The sequence below is a fragment of the Cygnus olor genome, chromosome 27 (assembly GCF_009769625.2).
Source record: "Cygnus olor isolate bCygOlo1 chromosome 27, bCygOlo1.pri.v2, whole genome shotgun sequence".
Classification (NCBI taxonomy): Eukaryota; Metazoa; Chordata; class Aves; order Anseriformes; family Anatidae; genus Cygnus; species Cygnus olor.
In genome coordinates this window covers 1,301,579-1,318,197 of record NC_049195.1, presented here as the reverse complement: position 1 = coordinate 1,318,197, position 16,619 = coordinate 1,301,579, and the positions used below count along the sequence as shown (strand labels likewise).

The 16,619-nt window shown below is 67.9% G+C and overlaps 2 protein-coding genes across 2 annotated transcripts; both read right to left on the bottom strand.

Moving 5' to 3' along the window:
• Positions 1 to 293: 293 nt before the first annotated feature.
• Positions 294 to 11,005, bottom strand: NPC1L1 (NPC1 like intracellular cholesterol transporter 1). Its single transcript, XM_040538297.1, has 19 exons — positions 9,984 to 11,005; positions 8,295 to 9,814; positions 7,381 to 7,481; positions 7,000 to 7,172; positions 6,793 to 6,921; positions 6,528 to 6,710; positions 5,888 to 6,002; positions 5,645 to 5,772; positions 4,868 to 5,005; positions 4,526 to 4,615; positions 3,956 to 4,146; positions 3,751 to 3,878; positions 2,840 to 2,960; positions 2,690 to 2,745; positions 2,470 to 2,620; positions 1,720 to 1,951; positions 962 to 1,075; positions 686 to 848; positions 294 to 594 (listed from the first exon to the last, which is right to left on the bottom strand). Exons 1-19 carry the CDS (start codon positions 10,035 to 10,037, stop codon positions 485 to 487), a joined length of 3,897 nt encoding a protein of 1,298 aa, XP_040394231.1. The 5' UTR covers positions 10,038 to 11,005; the 3' UTR covers positions 294 to 484.
• A 128-nt stretch (positions 11,006 to 11,133) lies between these two features.
• On the bottom strand, positions 11,134 to 16,414 carry DDX56 (DEAD-box helicase 56). The gene is made up of 14 exons (XM_040538298.1): positions 16,321 to 16,414; positions 16,043 to 16,201; positions 15,003 to 15,163; positions 14,746 to 14,916; positions 14,003 to 14,093; positions 13,647 to 13,891; positions 13,125 to 13,247; positions 12,425 to 12,541; positions 12,233 to 12,327; positions 12,035 to 12,108; positions 11,870 to 11,959; positions 11,681 to 11,786; positions 11,441 to 11,538; positions 11,134 to 11,343 (listed from the first exon to the last, which is right to left on the bottom strand). The coding sequence occupies exons 1-14, from the start codon at positions 16,366 to 16,368 to the stop codon at positions 11,263 to 11,265; spliced, it is 1,659 nt and encodes a 552-aa protein (XP_040394232.1). The 5' UTR covers positions 16,369 to 16,414; the 3' UTR covers positions 11,134 to 11,262.
• Positions 16,415 to 16,619: the final 205 nt, after the last annotated feature.

Below are 16,619 nucleotides of genomic sequence, written 5' to 3'. Positions count from 1 at the left end.
CCCCATCACGTCCATGTGCCCCAGGTGGCGCTGTCCCCAACATGTCCATGCATCCCAGGTGGCCCTGTCCCCATCACGTCCATGTGCCCCAGAAGTACTGTCCCCAAGATAGCCGTGTGGCCTGTCCCCAACACGTCCGTGCGTCCCATCCCCACAGGTCCTGTCCCCACAATCCCCACGCGGCCCTGTCCCCATGCTGCCCCACCCCCCGTGCCACCCGTGTGCCCCACAGGACCCCATCCCCATGATGCCCCGTGCCACCCCACGTGTCCCCATCCCCACCGGTGCCACCGTGCCCTGAGCGCCCGTCCCCGTCCCCGCACAGACGCGGTGACACCGCAGAAGCCGATGCATTTTTCTGTATGCTGCGTGCCCATGCCCTGCCCAGTTAAACCCAGTCACTGGCTCTGAGAAAACCAGTTTAAATACGACCGTGGTATAAAAAGCAGCAGCAGGATGGGGCACAGCGGGGGATGGTGGGGGCTCAGCGCTGCTGGCGCACCGAGCCCTCGAAGCAGGGGTTGCCCACGGCCAGCCCCATGTCTGGCCCTGCGCTGCCCTTGCTGTCCCCCGATGTCGCCTGGGGACTGGGTCCTGCGGGGAAACAGTGGGGTCAGTGCCGTGGCCGTGCCCTCCACCACCCTGGTGTCCCCTGGTGTCACGACACCGTTCCCCGGGGCCTTACCCATGTAGCTGAGGAGGACGGGGAGGAAGACGAGGCCGTGCGCCAGGCCGGCGAGGGTGATGATGAGGTTGAGGCGGAAGAAGAAGATCTGGATGAGCTGCGCCTTGGCGAAGGCCAGCACCACGATGCCCGGCAGGTTGGTCATGGCCACCCCGGCCACCACCTGCGGCCACAACAGGGTCAGTCACGGCTGGGCCACCCTATGTCCCCCGCACCCTTGGGTGACCGGTGAGGGGAGAGCACCCCGGGGTGCCCCCGTGGCCGTGCCGCCCCCACCTTGCTGCCCATGGTGATGGTGGCCTCGGCGGCGCGCTCCACGCGGGTGGGCTTGGTGCTGTGGGCGAAGGCGCAGGTGAGGTGGGACACGAACTCCACCGAGATGCCCACGGCCTGTGGGGACAGCGGTGTCACCAGAGAGGGTACCCGTGGGTGGCTCCACGGGGCTGGCACGGCTGGGGATGGGGGGAGGAGTGGGGCGCCCACGATGCTTGTGCACCCCACGTGCCCCAGGACCTCAAGCTGCCGCGTCACCGTGTGTCCCCAGGTCCCTGTGCCACCGCAGGTAGCACCAAGCCACAGGTGCTGATGTCACCCTGTGTGCCCCATGTCCCCATGCCACCTGTGCCCCATGTCCATGTTCCACCTCCCGTGCCCCAGGTCCCTATGTCACCTGTGCCCCATGACATGTGCCACCCTGTATGCCCCAGGTCCCCGTGCCACCTCCTGTGTGTCCCATGCCATGTGCCACCTCCCGTGTGCCCCATGCCCATGTGCCACCTCTTGTGTACCCCACGCCATGTGCCACCTCCTGTGCCCCAGGTCCCTGTGCCACCTCCTGTTCCCCATGTCTATGTGCCACTTCCTGTGCCCCAGGTCCCCATGTCACCTGTGTCCCATGTGCCACCTCCTGTGCTCCCCAAGGTCCCCATGCCATCCCCTGTGCACCCTAGGTCCCTGTGCCACCTCCTGTGTGCCCCAGGTCCCTCTACCACCTCCTGTTCCCATGTCCCCGTGCCACCCCGCACGCCCCGCACCGCCACGAGGTTGATGAGGGCCACAGCGTTGTAGGGGATGTCCCAGAGGGCCATGATGCCCACGGTGTCCAGCAGGATCATGGTGATGGTGATGAGGGTGGCGACGCTGGAGCGTAGGTCCATGCCCAGCAGCACGAAGGAGACGAGGAAGGTGGGCACCAGGCACAGTGCCAGCGTGAACAGGCCCTCGCCCACCACTGTCAGGTACTGCTCGTAGTACACGTACGTCACCCTGCCGGGATCGTCATTGCTGCTGGCACCCCGGGGTGGCCACCAGGCACCCCTGCCCCGGGCCGGCACCCCCAGAACCCACCTGTGAACTGGGCTCCAGCGTTATACCAGTAAGGAACTGGGGTGCCCACGTGGAGCCTGAACCAGGCACCCCAAAGTGGGGCACCCAAAGTAGGGCACCCACATTGACACCCAACTGTGCACCCCTAACTGGGTGCCCTGATCCCTAACTGGGCAGGGGGAACCCACCCTGGACCTTAACTGGGCACCCCAAAGTGGGGCACCCCAAAATAGGGCATGCACACTGACACAGGCTGGGCACCCCTAAATGGGCACCCTGACCACTAACTGGGCAGGGGGCACCCACAGTGACCTCAAACTGGGGCACCCCTAACCGGGCACCCATGCTGAGCCCTCACTGGCCACCCTGACCCCAAACTGGGCACTGGGCACCCACCCTGAACCCCCCCCGACCCGGGGGGCACCTCCTCCTATTCCGACCCCTCCCAGGAGGCTTACGTGTAGGGGAAGACGCGGAAATCGGGGTCGGTGCCGGGCACCTGGCGCAGGGTGCCGGTGATGTTTTCAGCCAGGGCGCGGGCGGCCCGCAGCGCTGCCGTGTACTCCTGTGAGGTCCGCAGCGGCCGCTGGTATGCCATGAACCGCGAGGCTGGGGGGCAGTGGGCTCAGCTGGGCACCCCGGGGTGCCCCCAGTCCGTGCCACCCCTCCCACACTCACCCACAATGGTGCCGTTGGCGTCCATGCTCACCGCCGTGTCGTAGGCACCCAGGCCGCTGTGGGGAGGGGGAAACGGGTCACCCGTGGCTGCGCGGAGGGCACTGAGCCCCACCCTGGGGACCCGCCGCGGCACCCTGGGGTGGCACCTACCCCTTGGCGCACTGCAGGGTGGGGAGGTCGTGGAGGAACCAGGGCAGGAAGCGCTCAAACTCCTCCACCGTCGGCCGCCGCGTGGCATTCAGGCATTGCCCCAACGCGCAGCTGATGTCGTCTGTGGGCACGGCCGTGGGGACCCAGTGGGAAGCAGGGTAAGCACCCAAGGGTGCCGCGGCAGGCACCCCGTGGACCCCCCATGGGAACAATGGGCACCCAGTGGCACCATGGCAGGCACCCGATGGACCCCGGGGTGGGCACCCAGGAGGAACCCAGTAGACACCCAACACACCCCATGGTGGGCGCCCAAGGGGCACTGCTGCAGGCACCCAGTGGGAATCCAGCGGGCACCCAGTGGCACCCAATGGACACCCAGTGGGCCCCGTGGTGGGCACCCAGTGGGTTCCATCACAGGTCCCCAAGGGGAACTCAATGGGATCCCATTGGGAACAACGGGCACCCAATGGGAACCCAGTGGGAGCTCTATGGGATCCCAATAGGAGCTGAATGGGATCCCAGTGGGAACTCAATGGGCACCGAATGGGAACTCAGTGGGAATTCAATGGGATCCCAATGGAAATGCAATGGGCACCCAATGGGAATGCAATGGGATCCTAATGGGAGCTCAATGGGCACCCAGAGGCATTCCAATGGACACCCAATGGGAACTTGGTGGGCACTAAATGGGACCCCATAGGCACCCAATGGGCTTCATGGTGGGAACCAATGGGCACCATCACAGCATCCAATGGGCACCATCGCAGCACCCAATGAGAACTGAATTGACGCCCAGGGGACACCCAATGGGATCCCAATGGGCAGCATGGTGGGCACCCAATGGCCACCCAACAGGCACCACAGTGGCCCCTCCCCAGGAACCCCCCTAGCGAGCACCAGTGCCCACTCACTGCTGGTGGAAGGGCAAAACTGCCCGGTGAGGTTCCCAAAGAGGTGGATGCGGCAGCAGCGGCCGGTGGGGTTGAGCCAGTCGAGGAAGTCGTCCACCCAGGAAGTGGCGGGGATGGCAAGGTAGGACCTGGGCAGAGGTGGGGCTGGCAGGGTGCTGGTGGGGCCGTGCCCCGCTGCCCGCCCCACACCCCGTGCCCCACTCACACGTTGGGAAAGCGCGTGGCGTACTGGATCATCTGCGTCAGCGAGTTGTCGTCGCAGCCAGCGCTGGAGCAGATGCCGTTGGTGCCCTCGGGCGTGGAGAAGTTGTAGCCGCTGGTGGTGACGAAGTAGGTGGGTACCCCCACGGGCAGGTACTGGTTCATGTCGGAGAAGTACTGCAGCATGTAGGAGTCCTGGCAGTGGCAGAGGCTGCGCTCAGTGAGGGTGGGGGCACCCAGACCTGCCCACATCCCCAAACCGGGGCTTGGTGTCCCTAGGTGTCCCCATACCGGGGCTTGGTGTCCCTAGGTGTCCCCAGATCAGGGCTTGGTGCTCCCAGGTGTCCCCAAACCGGGGCTCGGTGTCCCCAGACCAGGGCTCGGTGTCCCCAGGTGTCCCCTAGGCCATAGTGTGTCTGCACGGCCCCACATTGGGTTGTGCTGTTCCCATACAGGGCCACGCTCGTCCGGTGCTGTCCCCACATGGGGCCATGCATGCGGCCATGCCATTCCCGCGTGTCCCCATCCCTAGGCACCCTGCTGTCACCACGTGTCTCTGCCCCCCGGCTGTCACCTCAGGCATGGCGATCTCCTGGTCCAACCCCACGGACACTTGCAGAATGAGGTAGAGCCCGGCGAAGGAGAAGAAGAGGAAGAGCAGCACCTGGGGGCAGCACCCAGCCCCGTGAGGGCACCCCATGGCACAGGGCACCCCCAGGAGCCCCCTGAGCCCCAAACACCCCCAGAGCCCCCCAGCTTGCCCCCAAATCCCCCCATATCCCCCCTTCCCCAAGACTCCTGAACCCCTTCAGATGCCCCAGCCCCTCCTGTGCCCCCCACCTCCCAGGACCCACCAGTCCCCCCATATACCCCAAAGCTCCTCCCGCCCCCCATGTGCCCCCAGCTCCCCACTGACCACCAGGGGCCGGATCAGGCGGTGCAGCAGCAGCGGGGTGTAGAAGTGGCTCAGGAAGGGGCGCAGCACCCGCAAGCCCGGCCCCGTGGGACCCTCCTTCTCTGTCCCACAGCAGCAGCAGATGTCGAAGCGGGCGGCCTAAGGGTGCCACTGGGGTGGGTGGGTGCCCCCGGGCCCCCAAATACCCACAGGAACCCCACACCAGCCCACCAACACCCTTGGGTACAGAGGCATCCCCATGCCCACCCTGGGCATCCTCGTGTCCCATGGGCACCCCATGGGCACCTCGGGTATCTTCAGGTACCCCATGGGCACTGCAGGCACCCTGCCACCCATGGGTACCCCACGCCCTCCATTTTGCCCACCCCAGGCACCCAAAGACCCATGGGTGCCCCATACCAACACACTGGGCGCAGTGACACCCCGTGCCCTCCCTGGGTACCCCCCCCTGCCCTGTTAAGCACCCTATGGGCACCCTGTGCCCACCCGAGGTATCCAAAATACCCATGGGCACCCCAGGTGCACCCCATGGGCACCACAGTCACCCTCCCACCCATGGACACCCGACATCCTCCATTTTGCCCACCCCAAGCACCCAAAGACCTATGGGTGCCCCATGCCAACCCCACACACATTGGGTACAGAGGCACCCCACGCCCACCCAAGGTAACCAAATACCCATGGGCACCCCATGCAATGCCCCAAACACCCTTGTGCACCCCCCCCCCCCCCCCCCCCCATGCCCACCCTTGGACCCGGGGGCACCCGGTGCCGTACCTCCTGCCGGCGGGCATCAAGGGCCAGCAGGGCGACGAAGCCCGACATCTGGAGGAGGAAGTCGAAGGCGATGGCCACAGAGGCCGTGAGGGCGAAGGTGCGGACAGCGGGCATGGAGGAGAGGGCGCCTGTGGGCACCCCGGCGTCAGCACCCCAGCAACGCCATTGGGGTGTGCCGTGGCCCTGCGGCCACATGCTGTCCCTTGGGTGCATGATGCCGGGGGCACCCCTGTCCCCACTCACCCAGGAGGAAGCAGATGACCTCGGAGAGGCTGCACAGCAGCATGCTGGGTGCCACCTGCGCCAGCACCCGCCCGATGTGCTGCTCCCGCGTCTCGCCCGCCTCCCGCTGCGACTGCTGCTGGCCGGGATGGGAGGTTGGGGTGCCTGCCCTGCGTGCGGGCACCTGGCGGCCGGGGGGTGCTGCCACGTGGACAGCGGGACACCCGCATGTCCTCCGGGGACCTCCTCGTGTCCCCAAGTCCCATTGGGATCCCAGCCATATTCCCGGGAGACCCCTGCACCCATGGGTGGCCCTTGGTCCCATGGGGACATCCCCATGTCCCCAAGCCCCGTTGGGATCCCCGTCATGCCTCTTGGACACCCCTGTACCCATGGGTAGCCCTTTGTCCTATGGGGACCCCTTGAGCTCAGTTGTGCCCCCTACATACCCCTTGGGGACCCCCCACCCAAGGGTGCTGCCATGCCCCATGGGGACCCCAGAACCCAAAGAACCCCAGAGCCCCCCCACAGGGGGACCCAAGGCTGCCCCCCCACGTCCACATACCCCGCAGGGATCCCTGCACCCAGAGCTGTCCCACAGGGACCTCCCCGCACCCATGGGTGCTCCCGCGCCCTCCAGGGACCCCCCAGCGGCACCGACCTGGTACTCCTGCACGAAGATGAAGATGTTGTCGGCACCCACGGCGAGGACGAGGAAGGGCACGACCTCGAGGATGATGAGGGACGAAGGCAGCCCCAGCAGTGCCAGGAAGCCCATGGAGGCGAAGACGGCACCCAGCACCACAGCGATGCCGCCCAATGCCAGCGTCACCTTTGACTCTACCTGCGGCAGGACGGGGCCGCCCATTCAGCACCCAGCGAGCACCCTCGGGTGCTGGCACCCTCCCTGACTCCCCGGCCATTACCAGCACGCGGCGCCAGGCCGTGTACTCGCCCAGTGCCAGGGCGATGTAGGCGAAGACCACCAGGTAGCTGACAGCGAAGACGGGGATGTCCTCGCCCGTGGTGCGGTTGATCTCGTCCTCCAGCGAGCGCTGCGGGCACGGGGAGGGTGAGCGGGGGCACCAGGGCACCCTTGGGTACCCCCCAGCCCCACCAGCCGTGCACCGTACCTCAGCCATGAAGGAGATGGAGAGGTTCTGGCTGTGGTTGCGCTGGAAGTCGCGGACCACCTCGAGGAAGCGCTGCTCCCAGCTCAGCACCCACTTGTGCCGCGGGTCGCTCCGCGGGAAGTTGTTGAGGGAGTAGGTGATGATGAGCGCCTCCGCCTGCGTGTACTCGGAGTCTGCGGCACAGCGTGGCACCCATCGCACCCCAATGCACCCCATCCCACCCCAATGCACCCCATCGCACCCTACTGCACCCCATGCAACCAAACTGCACCCTATCCCACCTCATCGCATCCCATCCCACTCCATTGTACCCCATCACACCCCATTCCTCCCCGTCCCACCCCACTGCACCCACCCCACCCCACAGCCCCCCCCACTCACCCGGGTAGCCGCCGAGTGCGATGTAGGGGAAGACGGGCCCCCCATACTCGGCCATGCAGCTCAGCTCCAGCGCCGTGATGTCCTTGAAGGAGAGCGGGGAGCTGGCGGGGACACGGCACCGGTGAGCGGGGGCTGCGCCTGGTGCCCCCCGCCACCCACAGCCTGCAGGCACCGAGCCCTGCTCCCAGCGGGCATCGCCCTGACCCCGCAGCCTGGCGGCACACGGGCACCACGACGCGTCCAGCACCCCATGGGCAGCACCCCGACCCCATGGTCCAGCACCCCACAAGCACCTTGCCATGTCTGGTACCCCACACGTCGCACCCTGACCCCACAGCCCAGCACCCTATGAGCACCATGCCATGTCCAGCACCCCATGGTCATCAGCCCGACCCCATAGCCCATCACCCCACAGCCATCACACTACAACAGCAACCCACAGCCATCACCCTGACCCCATAGCCCAGCACCCCACAAGCACCATGCCGCATCCAGCACCCCACAGGCATCACCCCAACCCCATAGCCCACCACCCCTCAAACACCCACTGTGCCACATCCAGCACCCTATAGGCATCACCCTGACTCCACGAGCATCACCCTGACCCCATAGCCCAGCATCCCACGAGCCTTGTGCCACATCCAGCACCCCACAGGCATCACTCTGAGCCTACAGCCCAGCATACCATGAGCATTGTGCCGTGTCCAGCACCCCATAGCCATCACCCTGACCCCATAGGCTAGCACCTCACAAGCACTATGCCAACATCCAGCACCCCATGAGCATCACCCTGACCCCACAGCTGAGCACCATGCCGTGTCCAGCACTCCCCAGCCATCGCCCCAACCCCCAGCCCACCGTCCCTGTCCCCACACAGCGCCCAGCACCCCGCAGGTGGCCCCGCAGGCACCCACTTGACGCAGTAGATGAGGTGATCGTGCCAGTCCACGGTGCCGGTCTCCTTGCCCACGGTCTGGGTGGCCACCATGGCCAGGCGGGTGCGGTTGTTCTGGAAGTACTGCGTCACGCTGTTGATGCAGCAGTCGGCCAGGCTGGGCCCAGAGGGGTTGAGGGGCGCGTAGCAGACGTCCTGCAGCGTCACCTCCCTGCCCTCCTCCTGCACCCAGACGCTCGCCCCCGTCAGCTGATCCTGCAGCTCCAGCAACGCCTGCAGCACCTCGGCTGACAGCACCCCGCTGAAGTTCTTGGCGCCCAGCACCACCGAGTCGTAGGTGGCCCCCGGGCGCTGGTCCCGCGCTGTCACGATCACCTGGCAGGTGCGCAGGAAGGGCCCGAAGTGCTCATCGTAAAACGCCTTCTCCTGCCGCGCCTGGCTGCCCGGCGCTGACCACAGCTCCACGGGGTCGGTGGTGAGCTGCAGGGTCGCCATCCCAGCTGACAGCCCGGCCGCCACCACCACCGCCACCACCAGCACCGGCAGCGGGTGCCCGGCCACCAGTGTGCCCCAGTGGCAGAAAACACTGGCCAGGAAGTGGTGGCTGCAGGTGCCCAACTGCACCGCACAGCCCCTACGAGGAGCCGGCACTGCCGCCTTCTTCTTCTTCCTGCGGCACATCAAGGCAGTGAGGAAGACGAGGGCAAAGAAGCCGAAGAGCATCACGCAGATGACCAAAGCGCCGTCGGCGGCACCCAAGCGGAAAGGCGGCGCAGGGCTGGGCGGCGCGGGCACAGGTGGGCAGGATTCGGCGCAGTCCTGGCAGGAGCAGGGCTGCTGGTCGGAGCTGAGCGCCTCGCTGCAGCCCCACGCCCGCTCGTCCAGCGGCTCGATGCCGTCGCCGGGCTGCGTGCCGTTGGGCACCAGCTGGAAGTCGATCTGCAGCGGGGCCAGCCCGTTGTTCTTGTCGCCCTGGAAATTGAGCCAGCGCTGCGTGGTGCAGAGCCGGGCGCCGTAGATGCCGCACATGGTATCGATGGCGTAGCCCCCTGTGGCCGGAAGCCGCACACCCTTACAGGAGTCGAAGGCGGCGTCGGCGTAGCGCTGGCTGTAGAAGCACTGGTACTCCACCACGGCCTCCTGCACCCCCAGCACCGTGGTGCGGTTGACCATGCGGGTGACATTGGTGAAGAGGCTCTGGTTGGGGCTGCAGATGTTGTTGCAGTAGAGGTTGGCGAAGTTGCGGGAGCAGGAGGGGCAGCGGGCCAGCACGGTGCCGGACAGGGCCACGCTGACCTGCAGGGCGGTGAGCTGCCGCAGCGTGCAGCACACCCACGTATCGTTGTCCCCGCGCACCAGCTCGGGGCAGACGGAGCGCAGCAGCTGCAGCACCGCGCCTGTGGCCAGCCGCGCCGGCTGGTTGTACAGGCAGGGCACGTTGGAGGACACCAGCGAGACGTTCACCTCAGGGTTGCGCCCGCATTCGTCGTAGAAAGCGCAGTAGCCAGCGCGGTGGATCGGCGTCAGCTCCGGCGCGGCCTGCGGGGCGAGGAGAGGGGCGCGTGGGGGCTCAGCCCACAGGGAGCCAGCTCACTTCGGTGCCCCCGTCCTCTCCCAAAAGGTGCCACGCACCCAACACCCATGGGTGTCCCCCTGCCGTCACCACCCCTCCAAACCTCACCGCACTCGGCTGCCCCGAAGCACCTACCAGCGCCAGGATGGTGCCAAGCACCGCGCTGGCCAGCACCGGGGACGCTGCCATTGTGGGCAAAAGGGTGCTGCCGGCTTCGTCCGGCCCCTATAAGACCCCGTATCCCTTGGGCGGCTGCCACCTGTGAGGTCTTCTGGCCTGATAGCACCGAGGCCAATCAGCCGGTGCCGGAGCTGTAAAGGCGCTGTGATCATTAACCTGGATCGATCGGCACTGTCAGCCGGCGCATCCCAACGGGGAGGTGCCCTGACGCCTGGGTGCTCCCCTGCCCGAGGGAGTGGGCACCCTGAGTCACCACCGACGGGGAGTTTTGCACCGTGCCTACATGGTTTGGCAAGGCTGTACCCACCGGGGACGTCCCCGCGGGTTCACAGGAACACCCAAGGAGGTGGCGGAGAGGCTGTGCCAGCCGTGGGAAACCCATCCTGCCTGGCACAGGGAGCGGCAGGCACCCCGGGGTGCCGAAGCGTGCCCCACAGCATGTGCCCAGTCAGCGAGGGCAAGGAGGAACAGGATTTGCCTCCCTGCCTGCCCCACGGGCGCTAAAACTGCTTCTGTTAACAGAAACGGGGCTGCCATGCCCGCCTCAGAGTCCTCTGCCCCACCAAGCTGCGAGGAAGGTTCAGGGCCGCCAGGCAGCCTTGGAGAAGCATCGGCCCCGATAAGAGGCCGAGGCCCCGATAAGAGGCAACGGCGGGCGATACGGGCACCGCGGCACTGCCACCCGTCTCGCACGCCACGGGCAGGGCTGGGCACACAGGGCGGGCGGGCGCAGGGCGAACTCAGGCGCCCCGAAGGCGCTGTGCTGGTGGCACACGGGTGCCAGACTCCGGGGAACAGGCACGCGCCAGCCCTGGGGACGGATGCCAGCGGGCGGCGGGCACCGTGGCGGTGTCGGTGTAGGGGTGACGGGCACCTCGAGGGGATGGGGGGGCCCCGAAGTTGGCACTGCCGTGTGCTGTGCCCTTGGCCCTGTTTACAGCCTTGGTATCGATAAGGGGGGGGGTGATAACGCGCTGGCACCTTTGTCCCGCATCTGAGGCTTCCCACCCCTGCGTCACCAACCCTCCCCTGTGCCCCTGCCACCGTCACGCAGCCTGTGGGCACCGCGCTGCCCGGCAGGAGAAGCACCCTGCCACACGGCTGGCACAGCCCACCGGCACCTTTATTGCACGCGGCTGCCCGCAGAGGACAGCACGGGGACACCCCATCCGCCAGGGGGGCCGCGAGGCAGCTGCGGTGGTCCCCGGCACAGCCCCTGGGGGGCAGGGGGGGCTCAGGAGGACTTCGCAGCACGGTGCTTGGCGCGCTGGCGGGCGTACTTGAAGCTCTGCAGTGGGTTGGTGTTGCGGCGTGCCTGTAAGGGCAGAGAAAAGCGGCGTCAGACCCTAAAAAAGCAGGGGACAGGTGGGTACCCCCCGTGCCCGGGGGGGTCACGGCTGTCCCGCACTCACCGTGGGGCCGCCACGGCGGCCAGCACCGGCGTGGGGCAGCCGCAGCCGCTTGCGCTTCTTCAGGTCGGGCTTGGCGATGCCACGGAGGCTGGGAGGCACTGTGGGCACAGAGCGGAACATCAGAGGCTGAAGCGCTCCCCAGGAACGCCCCCCGACCTTGCACCCCTTTTCCCCAGGCACCGTTTTGGGGTCTTGTGTCCCCACCCTGCCCCAAAAGCTGCTGTCGGGCGCGGGACATACCCAGGTAGTCGGGCACATTGCGGAGGTGAGGCTTGACGATGGCGGGGTGCAGCGGCTTGTCGTGGCGCAGGACGTGCAGGTCACGGGGGTTGTCCTCGAAGTACGTCTGGGTACAGGGAGGGGACGTGAGGGGGGGGGATCCCGGCACCCCGCGCCCACCCCACACCCCCCTCGGGATGCCGGGGGTACCTTGAGTTTCTCAGAGTTGAGCAGCTCCTCCTTGATCTCCCGCAGCCGAGCCTCCTTCACCGCCTGCTTGGTGACGGAGCGCATGGCATCCTGGGGGACTTGGGGTCAGAGCCGGGGAGGGGGCACCGCCGCCACCCCCCTGTCCCCGTCCCCACCCGCGCTCACCCGGCACCGGTACCGCAGGCCCTCGATCTCCTCCATGCAGAACTTGTAGGGCTGCAGCATGGACCCGCCGTTCTCTGGGGACACACATGGTGACATTCCCTGGGGACACGCCCGTGCCCCCAGCGCCCTCAGGGACACCCCCACGATGTCGCTTGGCACCCAGTGCCCCCCACCCCACGGTGACAAAGCCCCCCCGACCTCCAGCGAGCCTGTCCTCGATCTGCGCCAGCCGGTCCCGCTCCTCGGGCAGCACGAAGGTGAGTGCCGTGCCGGGGTTGTCCGCGCGGGCCGTCCTGCGGGCACGGAGGGGTGCAGCGGTGGGGCACCTGCCCAAGCACCCCCAAAAGGCTGCCCCAAAGCACCCCCCCGGAGCACCCAAGCCCCCCGGACCTGCCCACGCGATGGATGTAGGACTCGACCGTTGGCGGCACGTCGAAGTTGATGACGGTGGCCACGTTTTGGAAGTCAATGCCCCGCGCGACGCTGTACTCTGGGTCCTTGCCCTTGCTGGGGGGGGAAAAACGTGATGGGGGGGTGGAAAGGGGATGTTGGGGGGGACTCGCGACCCCCATGGGCTAAGGAGACACCCCATGGGGATGAGGACAGCTGGGGCAGATACCCACGTGGGCATGGGGACGCTTTAGGGGAGGATCTCCCTGAGCACGGGGACACCCTCATGCAGGGACACCCCCGAGCGATGCCCATGGTTATGGGGACACCCAGGGCCACGGGGACATGAGACCCTGAGGCAAGGAGCCCCCCACGAACAAGGGGACAGCCTGGGGACAGGGAGATCCCTGGGCATAGACACCGGGACCTCCCCTTGGCATAAATCCACCTGGAGAAAATTCCCCAGCAGGGGGACACAGGGGACACGCTGGGCATGGGGACGGGCAGAGCAAGGACGTCCCTGCAGCACAGGGACCCCGTGGGGCAAGGGAACCTCGGGGGGGGCACAGGGATCCCGTGGGGGGCACAGGGACCTTGGGGGGGGCACAGGGACCTCGGGGGGTACACAGGGACCCCACTCCAGACCCTGGGTCCCGTTCCCTGGGCCCCGCCCCGCTGGCACCCATGGGTACCCGCTCACCTGTCGGCAGCGCCCTTGCGCTTCTTCTGCGGGGGCTGCCCCGCGGGCGCCTCCAGCGCCTCCTCGTCTGTGGCCACGATGTAGTCGTAGAGGCCGCGGTTGAACTGGGTGATGACGTGGCACCTGGGGACACGCGGGCGGCCCTCAGCACCGCCGCCGTGGGCGCCCTGCTCCCTGCCAGCACCCTGCTTCTACCCAATGCAGGGCCCCCCATGGGTGCCCCCCTGGGCACCCCAAGCACACCCTACATCCCTCAGACACCCCGGGGCACCCCGTGTCCCCAGTGAGCACCAGGCTGTCCCCCGAGGCGAGCGTGCCCCACCAACACCCCCCGGGCAATCCCAATCCCTCAGCACCCCACCGCCCTCCCAGCCCTTTAGGGCCACTCAGGAGCACCCCGTTCCCCACAGGTGCCCCCAATAACACGCCTCATGTCCCCCCCACGCCACCCTCCAGCAGCCTGGCTCCCCAAGCACCCCATTTACCCCCCGGGCACCCCATCCCTGTCCCCGCCGCGGGTACCGGGAGCGCGCAGGCAGCTCGGAGTTGAGGGCGCAGGCGGCGATGCCGAACTGCTCGAGGAAGAGCTTGAGGCGGTAGCAGCGGGCGAGGGCGCCCACGAAGAGCAGCGCGCGGCCCCGCAGCAGCGCCAGCTTCAGCAGGGCGCAGAGCAGCAGGAACTTGTCCTCCTCCGTGTCGCAGCACACCACCCACTGCTGCAGCTGCGCGCTGCCCGGCAGCTGGGGCTCCTGCGGCTGCACTATCACCTGCGACCAAAATATCAGAGCTGGGGGGAGGTGGGGAAGCCCCCGAGATCCCCTAAATTGTGCCCCTAGGGTTGTTGTGCCCACCCCGAGCCCCCTGCCGTGCCCGCTCACCGGGTTGTGCAGCACCAGCTCCTTGAGCGCCTCCACGTCGGGGTTGAAGGTGGCTGACACGAGCAGCGCCTGGTAGATCTTGGGGAGGTGGCTGGGGGGGCGCAGGGGGCTCAGCGCTGGCCCCGTAGTGGGGTCCCCCCTCCCCTTGGCCTGACAGTGCCTGCCCAGCCTGGGGGTGCACCCCAAGCCCCCCCTCCCAGCACTGGCTGTGCTCCAAAAACCCACAGAGCGTCCCACGAGACCCCTGGCTGTGCCCCCCAAGTCCCCTCACTCCAGCAGCACCCCACAGCTGGGGATGTGCCCCCAAACCTTCACAATGCCCCCCCAAATCCCTACCCATGTCCCCACTGCCTCCCCTAACCTCACCAACACCCCACAGTTGGAGACGTGCCCCTGAACCTCCACAATGCCCCCCCCCAGACCCCTCCCCACATCCCCACAACCTCTCCTAATCCCACCAACACCTCACAGTCCTGGATGTGCCCCCAAACCTCCACAATGCCCCCCCAAGCCCCCACCTGCATCCCGATGGCCTCCCCTCACCCCACCAACACCCCACACTCATGGACGTGCCCCCAAACCTCTACAATGCCCCCCAAAAAACCCCTACCCGTGTCCCCACAGCCACCATCCCCGGCAGCACCCCATAGTCACGGATGCGCCCCCAAACCTCCCCAAGGCCCCCCCACATCCCCCCAACCCCCATCCCCTGCAGCCCCGCGCCCCCCGGCCCCCCCTCCCACCAGAGCAGGGCCTTGAGGTCGTCGCCGAAGCCGAAGGAGAGCAGCAGGTCGGCCTCGTCCAGCACCAGCAGCTCCAGCGAGTGCCGCAGCACCAGGCTGCGCGCCTCCAGGTGCGCCAGCACCCGGCCCGGCGTGCCCACCACCACCTCCGGCCGCTCCATCAGCACCGGCCTTGGGGACACGGGGGGGTCACCCGCCCAGCTCGGAAACACCCCTGGGTAGGGGGACACGGGGGACAAGGGGAGGGGGACACTCACTTCTGGGCGGCGAGGTCGGTGTGGGCGCAGATGTCGGCGACGCGCACCTCGCGGGCGCAGAAGGCCGCCAGCTGCCGCAGGCTCAGCACCACCTGCTGCCCCAGCTCCTTGGAGGGCACCAGCACCAGCGCCCGCACCGCCTGCGCCGCCGCACCCGGTGCCTGCACACACCCCCCCCGGTGCCGCCACCGTCAGCGCCACCCGGCCCCGGCGCAGCGGGGACCAAGGGGACGGTGGCAGCAGGGGGGGGGGAGCTGCACCATGGCACCCCGGGTACCCCACGGAGCCCCCGAACCCCACAGAGCCCCCCAAACCCCACAGAGATCCCAAACCCCACAGCCCCCTGGGCACGCCACGGAGCCCCCCAAACCCCATGGAGATCCCTCAACCCCATGGAGATCCCCAACCCCACAGAGCCCCCCACCCCATGCATGATGCTCTAAGTAGCCCACGTGCCGCAGTTCTCCCCCCTGCTGCCAGGCACCCCATGGAGCACCCACCCCCCACAGCATCCACCCACGACCAACACCCCCAGACCCCCACTCCCACCAGCCCCCACCCCATGGAGCCCACGCACCCCAGGGTGCCCCCATCCCTCTCACAGCCCCCACCCACAGAGCCCACACACCCCAGGGTGCCAACGTGGCCCCAATCCCTGTCAGCACCCACCCCAAGGATCCCACCCACATGCCCAACACCCCCAAACCCTTACTCCCATCAGTGCCCACCCCAAGGATCCCACACACACCAGGGTGCCCCCACTCCGATCAGCACCCACCCCACAGAGCCCGCACACCCCAGGGTGCCCCCATCCCTCTCACAGCCCCCACCCCACAGAGCCCACACACCACATGGCCCCCATCCCTCTCACAGCACCCACCCCAGGGTGCCCCCATCCCTATCAGCCTCCCCCAGCCCCCCATTCCCCCTCTCAGCCCCCACCCCACGGATCCCACCCACCCCAGGGTGCCCCCACCCCTCTCAGCCCCCCACGCCCCCCTTGCCCCCCATCTCCCCCCCGTTTCCCCCCGTCCCCTCACCGCGGCCCGCAGCAGGCGCTGCAGCAGGGGCAGCCCGTAGGCCGCCGTCTTCCCGGAGCCGGTGCGGGCCCGGGCCAGCAGGTCGCGGCCCTCCAGCGCCGCGGGGATGGCCTGGGCCTGGATGGCGGTGGGGGCGGCCCAGCCCAGCTCCGACACGGCCTGCGGGGACGGAGCGTTACGGGGAGGGCCCGGCCACCCCCCCCCCGGGCCCCCCCGGACCCCCCCGGACCCCCCCCGGGACCCCCCCGTTATCCCCGAGCCCCCTCCCCCCCCGGTACCCGCAGCAGCCGCGGGTCCAGCCCCAGGTGCTCGAAGGCCGCCGCCATCTCGGCTCGGAGCGGGCCCGAGAGGGCTCCTCCGCCGCCCCCTGGCGGTGTGGGGGGCTCGGGGGCACCCTTGGGTGCTGGGGGAGAGGGGGGGCACCCCCCGTGGGGGTCGCGATTCGAGGGAGGGGTGTTTGGGGCGGAGAGCGTGCCTCGGCTGCACTACAGGACCCCCAAAAAGTACACCCACCCCAAAAAGGCACCACATCCACACTAAATTATCCCCAAAAGGCACCCCCCACCCCAAAATGCAA

Excerpts from the sequence above, each read along its gene's own strand:
- DDX56 (XM_040538298.1), bottom strand. The coding sequence starts at position 16,368 with ATGGCGGCGGCCTTCGAGCACCTGGGGCTGGACCCGCGGCTGCTGCGG. Across the intron at positions 14,917-15,002 it reads ACCGACCTCGCCGCCCAGAA|GCCGGTGCTGATGGAGCGGC; the intron begins GTGAGTGTCCCC and ends CGTGTCCCCAAG. Across the intron at positions 11,787-11,869 it reads TCAACTCTGAGAAACTCAAG|ACGTACTTCGAGGACAACCC; the intron begins GTACCCCCGGCA and ends CCCTGTACCCAG.
- NPC1L1 (XM_040538297.1), bottom strand. The coding sequence starts at position 10,037 with ATGGCAGCGTCCCCGGTGCTGGCCAGCGCGGTGCTTGGCACCATCCTG. Across the intron at positions 6,922-6,999 it reads CCATCTCCTTCATGGCTGAG|CGCTCGCTGGAGGACGAGAT; the intron begins GTACGGTGCACG and ends CCGTGCCCGCAG. Across the intron at positions 5,773-5,887 it reads GGTCATCTGCTTCCTCCTGG|GCGCCCTCTCCTCCATGCCC; the intron begins GTGAGTGGGGAC and ends GGGTGCCCACAG.